Below are 22,179 nucleotides of genomic sequence, written 5' to 3'. Positions count from 1 at the left end.
GTAACTTAACTATATGGTAGTAGCACAAGTTATTTTGGAATCACAAAGAATGAGACAAAGAGCTTTATGATTAATTTTTATATCTTACATATCGGAGATAAATCTCGAGAAAATCTTAGAGAAGATAGTGGTCAATACGATAGAACAAAGTAAGATCAGGACACGCAACTACAGAGAAAATAGTTGGGTCTGGATTCAGAATACCAATGAAGTCTTTAAGTCGTTAACCTCTAATGGTTTTAGGAAAAACCTAGGTTAAAGGAGAATCGACTCTAGTCGCAACTAGTATCACACAGGAGGTGTGGGGATTAGGTTTCCTAGTTGCTAGAGTTCTACCTTATATAGTCTTCAAATCAGGGTTTGATAACTTTTGGACAAAGCAATCAATATTCATTGTTATATGAAACCTGGTTTTAGCTCGTTACACACAAATGAAATATACCTTCATTTAGATATGGGTAACCGTACCTAAACGTGTATTTTGAGTTGGCTCAATAACAGTTAACCGAAATTAGCCATATGAACACTTTTCTCTTAACCATGTTCATCTTAACACTTCTATATCAATTGAATCTAATTGTGTTACTCATGTATTTGTTTAATTGTTTATATCTCATTGAAGTATACAAGACAGAATTGAAGCAAAATCGTATTGATTCAAAAATATCAGTTCGTGAACATTTTACCACGGTTTACAAAGATTGCATTCCTTAATTTATAAATGTATTTGTTCATGAGTATGAAATTATACGTAACCGATTTAAGAACTTGAACCACTTAAGTTTGCAAACGGGTACGCGAACTTAAGTTCTGGACATTGGTCACAAGCCGACAGTTTGCAAACGGGTACGCAAACTTTAGCTCTGGGCCGAACTTAGTTGAAACCGTTTGCAAACGGGTACGCAAACTTGGTTCTCGGACTTCAAAAGTTAAATCAGTTTGCAAACGGGTATGCAAACTTAAGTATCCTGACTTAACAGTTGAATAAGTTTGCGAACGGGTATGCAAACTTCTGGTCATGAATTCCGTCAAAACAGTTGGTACACAAACCATGATGTATCCAGACATGGGTTTTAGCTCTTAACTCCCATTTAAATCATTGAAACATTCTTAGAAGACGACAATAGCTGTCTCACACAAATTACAAGCTTATTTTCAAGTGATCGAATGATCAATACGAAACATTCCGAGTCTACATCAAATAATTGTATCACACAAATCATGTAAGATGTTACAAGGTGATTTTCACATGATCATATTTTGACTTTCGTCAAGAATAATGATGAACGTAGTTAAAGAAAAAAGTTTTCCAACACATATTTCGAGAAAGATATAAGCGAGTTAAACTCAGCTCGAAATATCAAATGTGTATAAAGTAAAGTTTATATGTATACGACTTGGTCTCAATAGGAGATAGAATAGAATAGACTTCTGAGTGATAGATGAGTTCAAGTATCCACATACCTTTTGTTGATGAAGTTCCACAAGCTCCCCTTAGTAGTTCTTCGTCTTCAATTGATAAATGCCATGAAGTTTTAATGTGGAACAAGGTAAAAGAAAGCAATACTAGATTGCTATAAGCAAGAAGAGAAGAGAATTCAAGCAAGAAGAGAAAGATAAGTTTTGTGTTTAATAATTTGATTGAGTAATGGATGGATCTTACAAGACTTAATCTAGCCTTTATATAGGCTTGAAGAATAACTAAACTAGGAAACAGAAAACTAAAAGGAAATCTAAAAGAATCCTAAAAATAAGAAAGACTGAAACTAGGAAACCATGGAAGCCAAACCTCTAAGCGGAATCTTCTGGAATTGTAGTATGACCTGCATCAAGTTTAAAGCTCAACTAGACATTTTATCCTAATCCGAGACATAGCTATAAGTATACTAGAAATTAAAACTTATGGTTTTGGCAACTAAACTTGACAAACAAGCTTGAGATAGCAACCCCCGCGAGTTCGACCGAGCAGTGTTCTAACATTATGATCATACTATTATGATCATGTCATATCACTAGAGTATCATACAATGTGTACATTATATACAACTTCGCAGTTATGATTTCAATATAGCACGACTTGAAATATACGTTAGGAATGAAACAGTTCAAGTCAATATTACTAACCTCAAGTGGAAGAATGATGTTGTCGTTGTAGTTCATTACTTCTTCACATTCTTCAGGTCTTCGGACTTGCATGTCTCAACATTCCTAGATTTTCTAGTATAACCTAAACAAAGTTGTCTATAGTATTTAATCAAGCGACTCTAGATGAGTTTTGATATTAAAATATGACAACCAAACTTGACATACCAACGCTTGTTGAGTTCAACCGAGCTATACTATAACATTAGGTAAGTCACTGGATTGATTACCATGTAATAATTTTTATAACAGCCTTAGTACATAAATGCTTCAACGGGTAACATGTATAACCCCATTTTCAGTTATATTTGGCATCAAAAGTTCCTCATAAGAGTTTCCTTTTTCTATTAGACTTTATGCAATGATAGAAACCAACAAGAGATATGCGGAGAAGAAGAAGTGTTGAGCACTACTTCAGTTGTTTTATAATGAACCTAAAACAGCTTTACATATGCAACTTTATTACACTTTTGCCACTAACTTTTGAAGTCATTTTTTAAATAAAAAAAACCTAAGTAATGTTTTACTTCTTCTCAGGACGTTGTTACAATTATCAATTGTTGACCGTTAATTCAGTTCGAAGCTAGTAATATTATTTAGAATTTCATCCCAGTCGTGATTACGTGGAGTATCTGGTGTTTTAAGGGTAATTTGATATTAGGATTACTTGTCGTAGTTACAACAAGTACAACACCCTAGAAAAGTAAGTGAGAGAGGATCCCTTCCATAGTAATGTTTCCTTTCTTCATATGGGCTAGATTGAGCTGGTAGATTAGCCAAAAAGTGTTGCACTTCAAAACAAAAAAAAAATTGTTGTCTATTTGTTAACACTAGTTCTCTCTCCTAGCATTTGCTCGTATTTAAACTAGCAGCGAGATAGTTGTGTTGAATGGTTCAACGCCACAAAAATCACCTTTTCGCTGAATTGTTCATCGCATCTAGATTTATTTTTTGATCTGACGACTGAGATTGGTTGCGCTGAACCATTCAGCATTGGGCGTTGTTTGATTCTGCGACTAGCATGCTAGATTAGCGCTGCCATAAGACTTAAGAGGTTGTCCTAGCTACGTGGGCTGCTAGATTAGCACACCATAGGCCTAAGCCTTATATAGACTTTCCCAAAATCCCTCATTTCAATGACATCATGATACATGTCCTTTTAGCTTCCATTTTTACTAGTTATGTCGTTCTTTTCCGATTAACCTTAATCTTTTCCTTAATTCCTTCCAAATCCTTGTTTTCTCATAGATAATTTCAAGGGAACTTGGGCTTAGTCCCCAAGTTCATATGTTACTTTATGCACTTGGGCCTCCTCTAAGGGTGCCTTACCTTTTAGGGTAGGTAGTTATTTTTCAGGTATCAACATTAGTCTACTGATTATTAGGCTAATTGTTAGATTAGTCTAATAGTCATACACTTTCTCTAACGCGAAACCTTTTCTTTTTTCCTATTTTTACACACAAGTCCCTCGTTGACATTTCCTGACTCCAGAGACGGTTGGCCTTCCGTGCCGTGTCCCATGTCCATTCAGATCCCGAGGATTATACCATTTTACACAACCGCTCTTCTCTCCCCACGTATAGGGGTTGCCTATATATATATATATATTGGGTTTTTATTTCCTTTTCATCTTTTACAGTCTCTCTTTTCAAATGTCGGATAACTCTCGTAGAAGAGGTCAAGCCGACCAATAAGCGGGAGAGGTAAGTCTAAACGAAGAAGCGGAAGAAGTGGCGTCAAGCGGTAATTCTGAGGGGGGACAACCTTCTGATCCCGGATATGGTGAGACTTAAACAATTGAGGAGTTTCTCACGATCCCAGATTTGAAACGCGCGCTGAGGCCCCAGGTCCTCAACACGGGTCCAAAAGTACCTCCCACAGATGAAAATTTCTTCGCGCGTCTACTTAATCCTTACATCTTGTCATATTCGTCCACAGGGTGGCTCTCCTACATCCTAAGCAGTAGGAGCCAATATTCTTTTCTTTTAACAAAGTCTCATGTGTGGTTGTTCACCAGGCGATTATTACCTTCCCCTCATTGATATTCGTTCTTCAGCGGAAACTCATGCTTTCCGTATTGGGCAAAATATAACCTTTCCAATCATATCCACATTGTTGTGCCACGATCCTTAGGTATCGAAGATGCGATAAGCGCATCTCTTAACCGCAAAATATTTTGATGCAAGCGGGACATCATCCGTTTTGTGTACGTTGGGCACCTCCTGTTCATACTTTTTTCTTCTCACGGGGGAGGCGACCCCTACTTTGGAGGATGTAGTTGCTCTCATGGAATTGTCGCTTCATGGTTCTTATTCATATGACGAGGCGGTCGTTTTCAAGGCGATTGACGATTCGAATCGGGAATTGTGGACTTATTTGATTGAATGTAAAGACGAGTCTTAGAAAGAGCGAGTGCAGAGACAACCTTCTGAAGGAGGTGATATTTCCAAGGGGATGGACGCGGCTACACCGGTTAAGTCTGGTGGACAAAAGGGAAAAATATATTCATGTTGCTGAGAAGAGTAAGGATATTGCATGGGAGAGGGGGGCGTTGGAAACTCTGACTGCTCCTCTTCCTTATGGTGGGAAACTACTTTCCAATTCTTCAAGAGCTTTCAAGCACCTTAACTTTCCGGGTCAAACTACTCCACCTGTTCAAGATGATGATTCGACCCAGTATTACATCAAGGTGAACATGAGAGCCTCCTTTCCTTTGTGGATAAAATATTGGGATCCCCGCTTGGTCGATGGGAAAGTCGTACCTCCTCTTCGGAAGGAAAACAAACCTCGTGCTGAACGAGCCGTTCATATCTTGTTTTGGCTTTTTCATGATGTTTTCGAGTATAGTTCCCATGACACTATCAAGAGTGAGCTCATGTCGATGACTGTGCTGATGTCATGCAGAGTTTCTTTCCCTTTGGCTTCAATGTTTTTAGGTGGTTTATATCGTTAGTTGGATCTGCTTTGTTATGATATTGGTCGGGTAAATGCTGGCATAAATTGAAACCTTTGTTTCCACTTCTTTCATACAAGCGTGGGCGTGGGAGCACCTCCCCTAGTATGCCCCTCCAGCTCGCACATTAGCAGTTCTTTGCGAAGAAAGGGAGGAGCACAAAGACGGCACAGTTGACATGGTTCTATTTGTTTACAGATATTCGTGTATGGCCCTTTGGCGAGGTAAGGGCGGGGATACTAAAGATAACATTGTGAGTTTTATGGATATATCCAACAATTTCATCCCATTTCCTTACAACGATGGTCATTCAAGTCCTGCTCATTACGAACTTCACGTCCGAGTTAGAGGGTGTAACATTTAATTCGTCGCAGGTTTTGACGATTCATGCGGGCAAGTTCATGGCCATATCTTACAATTCTGATCGTGTTTCCCATCAATTTGGATTTTGTCAAGGGGTCCCTTTTACTCATCCGCGTTCGTCTAGCTTTAATCGATTTTTTTTTTAAAAGGGAATAGCGTTTGTGCGATCATTCAATTATCTTTTCCTTTCAACATAATTAGGTTAGCGACTGAAAAATCTTCATTTCAACATAATTAGGTTTGTGCGATCATTCATGAAGCCAGGTCCTAAAATGACGATAGTACCAAGTACACAACAATATTTACGATATCAACCTGTAAGTCTGATACCTTGCGTGATCTAATATATACAGAGACTGTCAAGAAGATAGCAAACGACAAGGTATAAAATTGGTATATAGTATTGTTCGAAACCAAACACAAATATACGGATCAACCCAAGTGTTTCGGACTAACGTACAAGTGCAGAACAAGATTTTTTTGACGAGAAAACCGCAAATGCAGAAAAACCCCGGGACCTAATCCAGTTTTGAATACTCTCAGGATTACTTCCTCATACAAAGACCACTACTAACTTGTATAGTTGGGACCAAATAGACTACCCCTAGTTACCTAGTTTCCTCAGTATCCTTGCGTCTACAACCAATTTGTCCAATGCACGTGAATCCAAAGATAGAGTCCACTATCTTAAGTTGCTTTAGCCTCTTTGAAGACTTTAAGCACTCATCTCTTTAGATCGTCTTCCAAACAATAAATGTCTAATCTGTTTGGTAACCACTCTTCTTATCTCAAGAAGTTAATCAGAGATATTCTAGTTGAGCTTGACAAAGGATTTTCTGTTTAAATAAATAAACTCTTTTGTCGAGTTAGATATTCCAAGATCTGGATTAACAAGTTAATTAACCAAATCAAGTCAAACAGAAATACGAGATTCGGATATTGAAGAGTACCACCAAATGATAGCTTGTCGATCTAAATACGACTAGTCAATCAATCGTCTATCAAAGATAAACGAGATATAGTCGAACCTCATCCGATCAAGTTTGTGCACGAAACAAACCACAAAGATACGAAACCAATAAGAAAAAAATCTTCTTGTCTTCAAATCTTAAAAGTCTACTTTTGTACTTGCACAATAAAACGTGATTCCAACTTACAATCGACCACGCGCAAAACAGAGTCAGTTAAAAAATCTTCTTGTCAGTTAATAATAGTCGTCATATCTAAAGACAGGTATGAACTAGTGGTAATATCTTGATCTAGTTTGAGTGACCTTATGTCACAATAGAATGCTCTCAAGAATGATTAAACTAGGTGCAATCAAGATTTAACAACCGTTAGTCTATCAAATCAATAATCGAAACTAAAATAACAATGAAATTTTAGTTTCCCACCAACGGTACTATCTAGAGGCTTCTTAATCCCAAAGAAGTCTTTAAACTAGCGGTCGTAAGAGATTTCAGCTAATAGGTTACTCTCCTCTCCAAGATAATATTACAAGTAACACTATTAGTCGGCTAAAACTGTGACTACGAAAGGAAGTGTCCGCCTCAGAATAAGTTTGTAAGAGGAACAAACTTCACTATTTATAGACCAAGGTAGTTTGGACTCCATGGAATTTCCATAACCGAAAATATTCTCAAGATATAGAATAAAGTGCACCTAATTCCAACCAATACCCAATTGTATAACCGAAATACCTCTTGGAAAAAACAATATTATCTAGCACTTAACTAAGATATCTTTCCAGAGATATGATTTAATTGTTGGTAAAACAAAACATAAACATTAGAAAATCAAAAAGATCCTCAAACATTTCGGTTTGGGATCTCACTTTGAGTATCAAGGAATATCTTTGAACAATTAAAATATAAGATTTCAACATATGTTCAAATTACTCATTATGTCGATATCTTGAACTTTACTATTTTGTAAACCCAAATTCCAAAATCACACAAACCCTAAAGTGCACGTGACTAAAAGAAATCAGTTTTTCCTATTGGGACCAGTTTTACCATGACTCCCAATGTGGGTAGGGATTGGTTCTACTTTGACTCCCAATATATGTAGGTATCGGTTTTACCTTAACTCCCTATGTAGGTTAGGATCAGCCCAACCTTAGATCTACAGCGAAAACTGGACCCTATGTTGCACGGACACTCCAAGAAAGATGTCGTAACCATGTCGGGCGCGCGAACAGACACGACACGGTTACGAAACTTCCCGACACTCGATGGACACGCCACATCACGTGTCGCGTAAAATTTGATATTGGACACTTTGCGGACACCAATTGGACACTTCCGGACACGTCATAAATGATTTATTTTGGTTTGGAAAATCAAAATAAACTAAATGTGACGCTAATTTATTCTTGTGTCAGTCATATTCAAGCATTAATCATGAAAACCTTTACCATTTTTACATTATTATTAAAATTATATAATTAGTAATCAAATATTTTAAAAATAAGAGTAATTATTTTGTTGTGTAGATTGTAGTAATATTTGATTTTAATGATGTGAGTAATATACATAACGTGTCCCCGTAACCCTTTTTTTTTAGATTTGACGTGTCCCCGTAATCGTGTCGTGTCGTAACTGTGTCACGTGTCCGTGTCCATGCAACATAGACTGGACCTTCAATCCTATTCATTTCTTTCAACTACGAAACAAGTTCATAGGTCTACTTCCTTAAACTCATGTAATTAAACATATTTTTCTAGGTATGAAATCAATCTTAAGTTCACTACACTATCTATAAATGAGTTACAAAAATTATGTTGATGTCGCAATTACGAAGTTCAAAAGATAAGCATTATACTTCGTAATATAATATACCAATATAAAGAATTTACAACTATTGATATATTCTTCCTTGACAGTTTGATCATAATAAGATAATCAAGTCTCTAATACTAGAGTCTCATGTAAATAACTTGTTATGTTTTCAATCAGAAACGACATGAAAGCAGCGATATAGAAATGGAAATAAGTCAAGTCATGTATTACTAACCTCAAGTGGAAGGATGATGCCTTCGTTGATGTTGATACATAATCGGATTCTTCATGTCTTCAGAGTAATACTTGTATGTCTCAACATTTCTAACAGGTCCAAAAATCTTTAACATGGTTATCGTAATCTCTTTTAAACAAGATATATAGAAATCGTAAAGTTCTCTTCGTCTCATACTTTGTGATTCCTCAAGATAGATATCTGAAAATTGATCTTAAGTGATTTTTCGAAGATTGTTCTTGAGATGTGTTAAAAGATACATGCTTATCATCTAAGTGAGCGTAAGTGTTATTGTGAGGTTTCCTAGCTTTGTTTATTTTAAACAGATTTCCAAACCTTGATCTTTGATTTAAACGGAATCAAGTAGGTTATCTGTTAGAGGCAGATTGGTATCAAAATTCTTCACTGAGGTTGAAGCAACTCTTAGGCTGTAAAAGACATCAGCTAAGAGAATCAATTGTGTGGAGACTTGTGAGGTTCAAGAGACGTAAGGAGAGCGCAACTATAACTGAATCGTTTGGAGGGTGGATTCGGTCTCAACTAAATTCCAGTCGGAAGTCTGATTGTAGGCTAGTGTCTGTAGCGGCTTAATACAGTTTGGTGTTCAAATCTGGACGAGGTCCCGGGGTTTTTCTGCAGTTTGGTGTTTAAAGACTGGAATCTGTTATGTTTATAAATGTTGCGCGTTGCGAGGTTCAAGGTTACACATACACAATGTTTATGCCATGCAATTAAAATTGCGATTCATTTATAACGACCGTTGAGAAGCTTAAGCTTAGAGCCAAACAACGCCTTTTCAAGTGTCGCGATCATTATTATAAGGATTCGCGACTCATGTTGGTCGTCTATTATGCATAAAAGATATTTGTGACTCCTTGTAAGTATTGAATTCATGCATATGACTGATTTTAACAGTTCATTTCACATGTCTTTTCAAATTCTACGTATTAAAAGTGTCATACACTGATTTTAGCCACCTATTACGTGAGATTCACAAAGTAAGTCATGTTCCCATGAAATGTGTCTGACCACTCATGACCCACCAGCGCAACTCACATGTGATTGGTCGAAATATCTATCTTCATATAGTCTTCACATGCACGTCTTGCTACAGGCGCTTAGTTGCTTGGATACCCTCGTATCCTCTTCTCCACTCTTCATGACCACTCTTCACATGTCATTGAGGTAAGGAAGAGTAGTGCTGGACTTACTCAATATCCATGCTCGACACCACTTTTCCATCCAAGTGTGTCAACACAAGTTGACATAATATACTCTCACGACTTGTCATACTTATCAGTCAGGTGTGATAAGTTATCAATCAACCTAATCATGCAAGTCACATCAAATCAGTATTTTCTACCAAAATCATTCGAGACATCAACAATGTCGCAAATGAGGGGATGTTATTTAGGATATTGGTTTGACGATCTACGACATGCGGTATGAGAAAGTTTCAGGAAGAGCGGACAGTTGATGAGTAGAGTAGTGGGTCGAAAACCATCCAGTCCTCCATTAACAATAGGGACACTTTTTTTTAATACTTTACCACGATCTCTACCTTCTCACTCCTTCACAACTTCCACGTCCTATGAGATCACGGTGTACAGTTGAAACGCAGAGGTACCAAAATACACCACCAACTTTTTCTTAGGCAACCTGTATGGACGAAACTCAAATACAATTCCGAGAGTTCAACTTAATGAATCTCAATCAAGAATTATATGAAAAGCTTATATCTCTTTCTCTCACAATCAGAATGTAAACAGAGACAAGTTCGTGAACCTGATTATTCCGTGAGAGTACTTGGACGATTCCAAAGATTAATATCCAAGATCAATCGAGTCGTATCCAACAATTGCGATGGATTTATCTACTTGAATTGATTTTACGTACAACCGGTGATATTTCAATTATTAAGATAAAAAATATAATGCGGAAAAGAAATAACACAAACACCAGAAATTTTGTTAATGAGGAAACCACAAATGCAAAAAAATCCACGGGTTCTAGTCCAGATTTGAATACCAAACTGTATGTTAGAGCATTGCTCGGTCGAACTCAGAAGTGTTGTTATCTCAAGCTTGTTGTTAAAGTTAATTGTCAAAACTATATCTTGATTTCTAGTCTACCATTAGTTAAAGTCTCGGACTAGGATAGAAATGTAGTTGAGAAATAATGGATCACAGCAGTCATCATTGCTTTCTACCGTTTGAAGGCGAAGATCAACCGAAGCTTTTGGAGAACTTCATCAACAAAAGGTAAGTGAAGATTGAACCACCTATATCTCGAGCTATATTCACTTTTCTATTATTTGAGACAATGTCGCATAACTAATCAGACTATTATGCATAGACAAGAATTTCGAGTCGAGAACTAATTATCTAGTTAACGGATTTCTCGAAATATAATGACTAAGCTTAATGAACATTTGTTCAAACTTGATGAATTTCGGTTAAGGACAATGTAGTGTTCGGAATCAAATTCATGATTCATTTATCATTCGGAAATAGCCTGGAACTCTAATATGTGTAATTGATGTTATTCAGGAATATTTCGAATCTATTTAGAGATAAATATAGAAGTATTATAGATTCGGATACAAGACAGTGGTATCAGTCTTACTGGGAAAACTGTTATAAGTCTGAACCCGTATTACATGTACTCGTACACGTAACGGAGTATCTATACATATCGACTTACAGATTTATGGTACGCATAATATTCTTATTGTATACCATACAAAAATCTATTTGACTCGTGAACCTGTTCGGTATGCATACTTGTATGCAAACCATTTTTGAATTGTGGTTTTGGTACCGAAATTAATTTCCAAACCGGTATATAAAATGAAACAGTTTTGTGTTCCTGAACTCGGTTGTGTTTCTAAACCGATACACAAACCGATTTTGTTCTGTGAACTCCGAAACCGGTGACAGTCATAAGGTTTCCAAACCGGTATGCAAACTTAAAAAGTTTTATTAACTCCTGACCTCGGTTTGGTTAAATGTTTACAAACCGTTACGCGTACTGTGACTAAACCGACTCACGAACGGCAATGGTATTTGTACTTTGTACACCTACTAACCATGTCGATTTTATTTTCAAGTGTGTTTAAATTATTTCTACGAGATAATTACCATTTACTAATTCTCTAAAAACATTAGAATTAATTGATCACATGTTTGTGACTAGGACACACAAGAATAGTACCAGGGATTCAAAGATCCCAATTATTTGAGGTTCTCCTTATATAAACTTTCAAGATCAAGGTTGTTTTAGATTTAAGCTAAGGTAGCTTTGGGATCAAGCAATCAATAATCACCGTTTGATGAAAAACTTGAGTTGAGACATGTTCATGAAGGTTAGCCGAAACTAACCAATTGAGCAATAAATTTAACCAATTGAGCATCGTAAGACTTTAACCTCGAGTCACGAATGTGATCACACATATCAAGATAATGTTGTTAGAGAATTGTTCAAATACCGATTATCTCATAGAAATAATTTTGATACATTTGAAAATATTCGACAGGGTCAAAACTTTATTTTAAGCAAACTGATTCAGAATAAATTGTTTTCTTATACTCAAGTGACAATTCTACCAAGGAAACTGGTTCACATAAAAATATTTTTCTCAAGAAACTCATAAAAGAGTTGACGCATTAAAATATTAATAAGGAACACGCATAAAACTAGTCTTAATTTTTACATAAGATTAGATGGGAGCTCAACAAACAAAAACTGAATGTCTCATATTCTCTGCAGCTCCCAGAGTTTCAACAAATTTGGGAAGAATATTAAACCAAACAAGCTATCTAAGTTTGAAGTGAATCTGTGACTGGCCTCTCTAAATATATCGTTTGTCACCTTCTCTGAAAATTTATAATATTGCAGAGTGCCAGTATCAGTAGTTCACCCGTATGGAAGAAGGGACACTAAGACTTCCGAATGATATTATCCACGTATGAGTACGCCTAACTGAGAAGTCACAGAGAAATTGGCTAATAATAACCCCTTCCTCTTCCCCGGCCACCCCAACCCCTGCCTCTTCCACTTCCTCTTCCTCTACCTCTACCTCTACTTCCACCATCACCACTACCACCACCACGCGGCAAGCCTTGGAAGGCCCGGTTTACAAGTTGGTTGTTGTTGTTGTTGCTCCTCAAACCTCCCTCACCTCGCCCCTTTTTGTGTGCAGGATCATTTCCGTTAACAGCAGTAGAACCTCTTTTAACACTAAAATACAATATGTCGTCCATTAGGTAAAAAGAACATTTGTTACCAATTACACATGTGGGTATGACTTAAAATTACTGTACTGATCATAAATGAAAATGCCAAGGTAAAGGCCTGTGCAATGATAAGATATGACAAGTGTTGACTTAATAAACAGACACAGAAATTAGCAAAATAGTGACAGTTAGCATCTAAACGTGTATAAAGAAGGTGATTGATGATAAACCATGAAAGCAGGAAAGCTAAGGTGCTCAACATACCCTGTGGCAGCCGTTGTTGGAGGAGGCGAAGATTTAACCGTCTCTTTCCATGATAGATTGATCTTATCACCAATAAACGAAGGTGCTTTTAAGTGCAATGGCTAGCACATAAACAATCAGGTGTAAGTTTCAGAAGATTTCTATGACCGTACGAAATACAAACTACTTGATTTCTCTTTTACCTTTGTCATTAAGAGAATATTGTTGCAGGTTCGCAGTCCGGAGGTAGAATTCTGCTGCTTTGCTTTCTGTAAGGAATGGTTGATAATAACAGTAAATACAATTATCATATAACTGTAGGCCCACTTTGCCAACTCCAAAAAATCATGAAACACTTACAAAGCTAGCCTTCTCCTCAGTTTTAGCGGCATTCATCGTCTTGGTGAGTTCTGCCAACCCCTGAGTCAATTTCTTCATTGAAGTCTTAGCTAGCTCCTCCAAATTAGTCAATCTGCATTCATGTGAAGCAGATGAGCAGATGATGTTTTCAGCCAATATAAGAAATATATAATTTAGTCAAGCTTTCATGTAGTTGTTTACGTTAACATATGCTACATAGACATAGTAAGTCGGGTTACAAATTAGTACACAACAAGTAGGTAGTCTAGCTTCAACAATGGACATGCTTGAATTTGCAGTCCGAAAGGTTATATACAGTATTACTTATTTCAAGGATATTCGAAGATTCTTCTACACGGTTAATGCATACAAAATATATTCATAGGTTCACAATTGGGTTTCAAGAAATAGCACCAAACCACACATATAAACAAATAATCTGCATTTTTTATTTTTTTATTTATTTTTGTAATAAGCTTGTGAACACTCAAAAATCACTATTATGCATGAATGGAAAGAGAAGAGAGCATGTCTAGCACTATAAATCACCTCTCAGTAAAATCTTTAAAATTCTCAGAAAAATCTTCCCCAAGCCTGTCTGATGGTTGACCTGTCACTATCGTGTAGCCACAGAGACTATTGGTAGCATTAGGAGTCTGCATGAGAGTAGAATCGAAAAGGTAATTAACAATGAGGCACTAACTAGCTTAAACCAATAACCAATAAACAGAAAAACCAATAACCTTGTGGGACAAGTGGTGAAAGGTGTATAACAAGCATTCTACACAAGAAAAGTCCATATCCTCTCCAGTCTTTCTGCGGGGCATGTATATCTGTGAACACATAATCAGAAACAGAATTGTTGTGAACAGCAAATCAAGAGACGTAAAAGCTCCTTCTAATATAAATACTGATTTTTAAACCACTGAAACTACAGGTTCCACATAAATGAACTGGTAATGAAGTGGCAGTGGAAGGACCCATGGTTGTAAATTAGGCATGCATATCCAATGACCCACAATAAGCAAAACGAATTCACTCTGCCAAAAACAGCTGTATCCACATGTTCACGCAATCTATGCAATGCAAAAAAACAAAAGAGATTACCTTCATAAGCTGAACAACAGAAGGAAGGAGCTGCCGTGAATCTTGAGGAGATGTGTAGGGAGAAATTTCAGCAAGGTTCTTGAACAAATCTAGTTTTCTTTCCTCTGGCAACTGTCAGAAAAGCACCATTAAACCAGAAGTTTAATAACTCGGGAATAATACAAAACCATGAAAAGCACGTGATAAATATAGCAGGAATCTAACCCACAAAAAACAAACTTGGATCTCAAATTTGGATCTCAGATTACAGAAATATCATACAACATATGCCAGAGTGTGAGGAGGTTCTATAAGGGCGACATGCCTACACCTACTTTAATTCCTAGCATCTATACTCCATTCCCTACAGAAGGGCATAAATCTGAGTCAATAATGAACCTTTTAATTTATTTGTATTTGTAGTTGCAGTTGTATTAGGATGAAACATTATACTAAAGGACCACAGATAAAGGAAAATTAGAGAGGGCACTGACTCAAAAGCTACTACATGATCTCCTAAACTCACTCTAATCATCCTGAAAACAAAGATTCCATTCCGACCTTGCTTCTATTGATGTACTATTGACCACAACACTTTGCTCTAACCAATCCCTAACTATTGCACAAGGAACCTTTGGTGGAGGGTCCCTACAGAGACAGTATCCTCCCGTACGTTTTAGTCTTTATTGAAATTCAAGAATGAGCAACTACTTTAAGACTTGAATTAACTTGGGCTAACATGATCACAAATTCAATATTAACCATTACCTTCTTAACAAACCCAAACAAACTACTCTTTTCTTCCTAAGGTACCCAAGGTGTACCGGGAAAGCAAAATAGTCAAGTGTTGCAGGGGGACAAACTTGCTCAATAGCCTCATGACAGAGCGGCAAAAACATGTAACGATTGCTAAAAACACACATTTCGGCAATTTAGATAAATAACATGGAAAAACAATGCAATTAACAAAATATCAATATGCAACTAACCATATTTGGTTTACAAAACAAGAAAAAATTTCTAATAATGATTTACCTTGTCAAAAACCGGTAGGATGTTCTTGTTCAAATAATTAACAAATTTGCTGTTTGGTGCACCCCTCTGTAGAAATACACAAAAGGTACAAGTTGAGATCAAATTGAGCTTTACATTATACAGTTCACCACTGCAGGTAGAAATTGTTTAAAAACCAGTTCCTACCATAAAAAATGGAAGAGCAATGTGTAGGCATGATATCAGTCTGTCAATATGGTCCACATCTGTAACCTGTAGTGACATTATTTAGAATCAACAGCTTGAATTATGAAACCAACACACAACTAGTAAAATACAAGGTAGTGCTGTTGCAACAGTATCAAGACAGACTGCTCGGCGGAAAAATAGAAGGGGGGGAGAGGAGATGATATCAAAGGAAAAACGATAAAACTATAACTGCAGGCCCTGTATGAGCAAATACGCAGTAACATTCTCTGACAACCAAGGTCACACTTTCCAATAGCCGCAGCTGGTTAGTGAGGTGTAACATTATGTTACTGTTTACTCAAAAGTCAAAACCTCTCCGGCTAGAAAACTAAGTCAGTATCCAATAATCACATGCCAACATAGATAAGCATGATAAAAATTATGGCAATTTTACAATCACAGTCTTCATGAGACAGATCAAGAAGGAATTTGAGTACTGCAGACACACGAATTGACTCAAAATGGGTTCTTAAAGAAAAGAGATGCCATTCATATCACAACTGCTTCCAGAAGTTAAATTAAAAAAAACTTACAGCGAACTGTGCATCAAGATCAGCTTGTCCTTCAACGATTTCAATCAGCTCTTTCACGCGCTCTGGGGGAGTCCCTTCTCCAAATATGCTCAAGCTTTTCAAAAAGTCCATAAACATTTTGAACTCTGCCCCAGTTACATCTTGCAAACTCTGGAATTTCGAAGTCAATATAATTTACATCTTTAGCAGGAACATAAATAACAGCAAATGAATATCTGAACGGTTAACAGAAATAGACAAAACCATCATTCAACAAATAAATGGTTTTACCAAGTATAAAAATATGATCAACCAACCTTTTTCACCAAATCAGTTATGTGCCTTTCCATTTCCTCTCGAGGCATCAAGAGTTCAGCCTTCAGAGGAAACACCTAAAATGCAACAAAATATAGATATTCAGATTTGAAACTCATAATAGACCTAACTTCAGCTCAAATCTGCTACCAGAACTAATTATAGCTGTAAGTGCTCTTTAGTCTTCTCACCTTATCCTTGATAAAGTTTAAAACTTTCTCACGAATACTGTCGTCGGGAATCGGTTCTTCGGTGTTCTCAATATGCTTAAACAAGGCTGTCAAAGAAGCTGCAATAAAAATATGTCTTCAGAAGAAATTAAAAAGTTAAAATAAACTATTATACAATCAGTATGCCAAACAAAAAGCCATCTAACATTAGTCAGCATGTAGAACCATTTAATCTGATATCTGCCTATTATGATAGTAATAGATAGTGAAATGAATTGGAAATCAAGAATTCAGTAACCATGTCTTATAAAATTATCTATTCAACCCACAACCCAGAAAGGAGTTAAACCATATAGATTAACGAAGAGAATATCAAATTGATAAGCAACCTTGTGTCTAAATAATATCATCAAATGACCTCAAAGATAAATTCTCAGTGGGACTGAAGACAGTACCTTTTGCGTCCTGACGCAGCAATGACATAAGAGCTTTATGCACCGCATCACGCTCCACATTTTCTTCTGGAAATATCAAACGTGACATGATAAGAGAAGTAAAAAAGAATAAGAACACTGTCACATTAAAGAATTTTCCTAAATAATGATTCTGAGCACTTGATTTACCAGTTAGAAGAAGTTGCCCAAGAACATCCACAATTTTAGCCACATATTCTGGTGTATCCTTGCAAAGAAGGGGAAGTCCACGAATTGCTTGTACTCGGACCTGTCAATAGTAACAAGATGAAACCATTAAAATCTATCAGCAATACACGGATGCACAAAGGTTAAGTATCAAACACTGATCTGATGGTCTGTGTCTCCGAATTATCATACAGCCATATCTAAGTCAAGTAATGCACAAACAAAAGTAGTAGCCATTTCTAAGTCAAGTATGCACAGACAAAAGTAGTACGAAAGGCACACTGCTTTCAGCATTTCCAAACATAGTTCACCTTAAGCTCATCTTCTTCGCACAAATCAAAGTGAGCATCTACAGCTTTACTGGATAGAGTTGGGAAGAACTTAAAGAATCTTGGTATTAGTTGAGCTGCTAATTGTTTCGCCTTTACACTCCCTTTTGCCGCATCAATTATACCAATGTAATCTGCCTCGTTCTGCAAATAGTCGATTAGAAGGGGAAAAAAACATCAAATACTAAACCCTAAAAAAAACGAAAACCCTAGAAATTGGAAGAAAGGGAACAGGGAAAGGAAGTCACCTGAGACTTGTCTTTAGATTCATTAAGACGTTCACCGTACTCGTAAAGCTTCTCAATGTCACTACCATCTTCAGCAACATCAGCCATTACTTGAAAGCTAATTTATAGAGATCTAGAGAAAACCAAGGGGTTATGTTGTAAGAAAAACTAGGGCAGAGAAATATTGTGACGAGACCTACATACTATATATATAATAAACACAGTTAAGAGAGAATAATTACTCAGAGAAGATAAGACAATTAAACAAGCAGCAGAAACCGCAGTAGAACGAATTTGTGAACTTGCGACTCTTCTCTCTCTCTCTCTCTCTTTGTTTGTGTTTGGTTCGGGGTTTTAAATAAAAAAAAAAAAAACAGTGTTCTGATTTGAAGGTTAATTGAGTTTGAGAGAGACAAGGGAAGGCTAATTAGGGCTTGCGAATAGGACTAGTAATTGGTGAGACGAGTGTGATCCCGAACCAAAAATTTGGGCTTGCAACAGTTGGACGGCCCTGTTTGGGATTTGCTTCCTTTTCCACCCACACCATTTTGTAATGTTTTTGATCAATTATGTTTGGACACTTCCATTTCAGACCAACTTTTAGGCTAACTCTTATGATATCCAACTTCAACATTGCTCTCTCTTTCTCTATGCCAAAACCGTTTTTTCAAAAAAAAAAAAAAGAAAAAAACTAATCCTATTTTTTCTCCATCTTCTTCATTCTAAAACTAGATTTGCTCGGATTTAGATATGAATTTCATATCTTCCAAGCAAATCTAGATTATTTTATTTCGTAAATCCTGTTTAAATAAATAAAATTGCACTTGTTTGCAAAATCAGGATCTTATTTTCTGTATTCCTTTGTGTTTTCAATAAATATTACCTCTATGACAATTCTTTGTCATATGATGTTTCGATTCGTTATTACAGCGATTAATTATTGTCCTTTGGGTTTTCTAATGGAGTATGATGGTATATTCAACTACACCTTCAAAGATGACCAATTCTGGCATGACAATGATCAAGATTCTTACAAAGTTGATTAATGGCTACTGGAATGGGTTGTAATGATGATATTTGGAGCATATCATTCCTTTTGGGAAGGATTATATCTTAATGAAGAAGAAGTTTTTAAATGGTTAAAGTGTAATGAGAATACCATTATTTGGATTACATCATCAATCTTTTTGATCAACTATTATGTACAATTGTTGTATTTCAGAAATTGGGATACATTATATTTTGTATTTTTTATGTTGTATCATAATGATGTACTTGAATTATCATGTTATCATGATTCCAATCAGTGGAACGGTGATTTTCCACCACTATGTATCCCTTCAAACTCAATTCTAATGAGGTAATCTAATAAATTATGGGTTTCAGGTTTGAAACCCATCTTTTCTTCAAAAAAAAAACGAAGAAATATCATTTTCACTGTTTTGATTTTCTCTTTTTGCTTATCTCTTCCATTCTTTACTCCTTGTCGTCAGTTGATCTTTCACTTGTTGCTCTCTAGTCTCTTCACATCACGTCATCTCCTCCCTCTCTATCTCTAACCATTGTTACTACCATTCCTTTGATATATGATCTTTAAGGTATCATTAAATTAAGTTCCAATATTAAGTAACACCATGGGTTTACAAATCAATCTAATCAAATGATAAAATAATGTACAAGAAGAAAATGGTGAGTGGTGATAGTAGATTCTCGTTGATTATGGGTTGTAGACTACCTACTTAACTTTGTTGTCTTTCTACTGTTCGGTTTCACCTGTTGTAAGTACGTAGTGTAGCCGTTTAATGTTTAGTTTCACTTGTTGTAAATACACAGTGTAGTTGTTCGATGAATTGCCATAATGAACACTCTTATCCTTTAAGCATTGAGGTAGCTAGACAATTTAGAATTCATCGAAAGAAATATCCTTTGAACTAGAACAAATTTACATTGAATGTGTCTGTTATTGTACTATTACGTATATACAAGAACAACACCATTATTATGAGCGTTACTGAATAGTATATGCACTCTAGTTACAACTTAGAATTGATCTTTGAGAATATGTTTTCAAAAACAATTTTGAAGTTTCGTACCAAACACTTTTTTTAGTTCAAAGAAAAATGAAAACAACAAAAAGGATATGTTTTGAAAACAATTAAAATGATTTTAGAAAAAAGTTTTTAAAACCATTACCAAACATGCTCTAATATTTAAGTGCCCTAGCATTTAAGTTATAGATCAAGCAAATGCTTGAAGTGAAAGTGAGAATTAAATTTTTTGTGCCCAAATATTTGGTGCAGAGCAATCTGACCCATCAAATGGAAAGATATGTTGGTGATCCAACAATTTCATTGAATTTTCCAAATTATTGAGGGAAATTTACAAGCTAATGTGGATGGAGAGTTGAATTTGACATCCATAACAATTAGTCTTAAAAATTATTTTAGAGTAACTTTTTTTTATCATAAAAGCTAAATCATTACTTAAAGGAACCAGTTACATAGAGTTGTCCAACTCAAGAATTGAGTGGATACATCTTGGTGGATTAACAGACCACACTTGATTACATTCATATCTTTTGGCATATTTGGCTAACCCATCATCCGCTTCATTGCTTGATTACAACTGATATTACTATTAGCTTCAACTAATCTACTAATATCTGAAAAGAGGTTGTGATCCTGCCAAGAGGAATTACCAAAATTTGAAGTCACAACTTCAATAAAAGTCTTACAATCTCCTTCAATGATAACATTCTTCCAATTTCTACTTCTAACCCATTCCACTGCTTCTAGCAGAGCTAAACCTTCTCCCTGCTGCATTTCTAGCTTTGGTGACTTTCACCATGGCCTCCACAAATCTTCCTGCACAGTCTCTTAAAATTAGTCCAATACCACATGTATTTGTATCCTTATCAAAAGCAGCATCAAAATTTAATTTCCACCAATTTTCAGGTGGTTTTTTCCACTTATCCTTAGGTTTACTATTATTGTTTCTACTTATAGGATTAGTCTCACTGCCTAGTATGTTATATTTCATGCAGAATTGCCTAATGCTAATTATGATGCTGTTAGGATGTGAAACTTTTTCCTCAAAAACTGTTATGCATCTGGATTTCCAAATCTGCCACATAATGATAGTGGCTAAAAGGATATTGTTCTCATTTTTGAAGGAGATGATGCTCTGAGCTTGGTTCCAAGATTTTATCCACTCTTGCAGAGAGTTAAATTGTTATTGGGAGTGCATTTATTCTAGTAGAAGGGCAAACCAAATGGATTTTGCTAGGTTGCATTGTAGAAGGATGTGCATGTCTGTCTCTGGTTGTTGTTTGCAGAACGGGAAACTATAATCTTATAGCTGCATGTGTCTCCCCAATCTGGTTCGTGTTTGCAGAATGTCTTTTAAGCATCTCCAGATGAATAAATTCAGCTTGTATGGAAGTTTTAAGTGCCAGATTTTCAACCAGAATTTTTGTTCTTCTTTGTTGTTACATTCTCCATTTATTTCCTGAGTTAGAGCTTTGTAGGTGGATTGAACTGTGAAGATTCCATTTCTTGTAAGGCTCCAGTTGAGATTATCCCTAGGATTTCTTGAGATTCTGATTTCTGTAATTTTCTTCTTCTCTGTGCTGTTGAAGGCTTGATCAAGCTTTTGCAGGTTCCATTGTGTGTTTTCTTGCTGAATCAAGCTTTTAACTGTATCATTATTGTCAGAGAATTGTGCTGCATTTGAGAGCTGAGAGTGGTGAACCCCTGGAATCCAATTGTGTCTCCATATTTTAACTCTAGAACCATCCCCCACACTCCAGATGTAATACTTATTGACAATTTGAAGTCCTCTATGTATACTTTTCCATATCCAAGAACCATTTGAAGTAATTTTATCACTTAGAGGGTCTTTGTTGTGGAAGTACTTTGCTCTTAGAATTCTTGCACAAAGAGAGTTCTGATCTGTGATCATTTTCCATGCTAGTTTTGCTAACAGCGCATCATTGAATTTTTTGGTGTTTTTGAAGCCCAAGCCACCCATTCTTTTTGGTTTACAAACTGCTCCCCAGGAAATTGGATTCATGCCTTCTTTATTTTCTTTCCTCCACCAATATCTTCTTTGTACTCTATCAATAGAATCAGTGACATGCTTTGGCATTTTGAAGCAACCCATTTGGTAATTTTCCATTGTACTTAGAACTGATTGAACTTGAGTAGATCTTCCAGCTTGATCAACAATTTTTGGGTTATTTTGTTTTTGGTACTTAGGTTTTGTCCAAGTTTTGAGTTTGGTCTAACATTTGTCCAGCTTGGTGTTTGGTACTTGGAAAAGACGTTGACCCCAATTAACCACGTTAA

General features: G+C 36.1%; 1 protein-coding gene across 1 annotated transcript; it reads right to left on the bottom strand.

The window, feature by feature from the left end:
• Nucleotides 1-12,072: 12,072 nt before the first annotated feature.
• On the bottom strand, nt 12,073-18,183 carry LOC113308171 (apoptosis inhibitor 5-like protein API5). Its single transcript, XM_026556649.1, has 17 exons — nt 18,076-18,183; nt 17,855-17,966; nt 17,589-17,750; nt 17,260-17,359; nt 17,092-17,157; nt 16,658-16,755; nt 16,469-16,543; nt 16,173-16,322; nt 15,598-15,663; nt 15,433-15,498; nt 14,419-14,529; nt 14,055-14,144; nt 13,861-13,967; nt 13,312-13,423; nt 13,155-13,220; nt 12,973-13,073; nt 12,073-12,712 (listed from the first exon to the last, which is right to left on the bottom strand). Exons 2-17 carry the CDS (start codon nt 17,939-17,941, stop codon nt 12,478-12,480), a joined length of 1,692 nt encoding a protein of 563 aa, XP_026412434.1. The 5' UTR covers nt 17,942-17,966; nt 18,076-18,183; the 3' UTR covers nt 12,073-12,477.
• Nucleotides 18,184-22,179: the final 3,996 nt, after the last annotated feature.

Source organism: Papaver somniferum, chromosome 1 (genome assembly GCF_003573695.1).
Source record: "Papaver somniferum cultivar HN1 chromosome 1, ASM357369v1, whole genome shotgun sequence".
NCBI classification, from domain to species: domain Eukaryota; kingdom Viridiplantae; phylum Streptophyta; class Magnoliopsida; order Ranunculales; family Papaveraceae; genus Papaver; species Papaver somniferum.
Note: the sequence above shows the minus strand (reverse complement) of the source record. Positions and strands in the feature narration are given on the sequence as shown.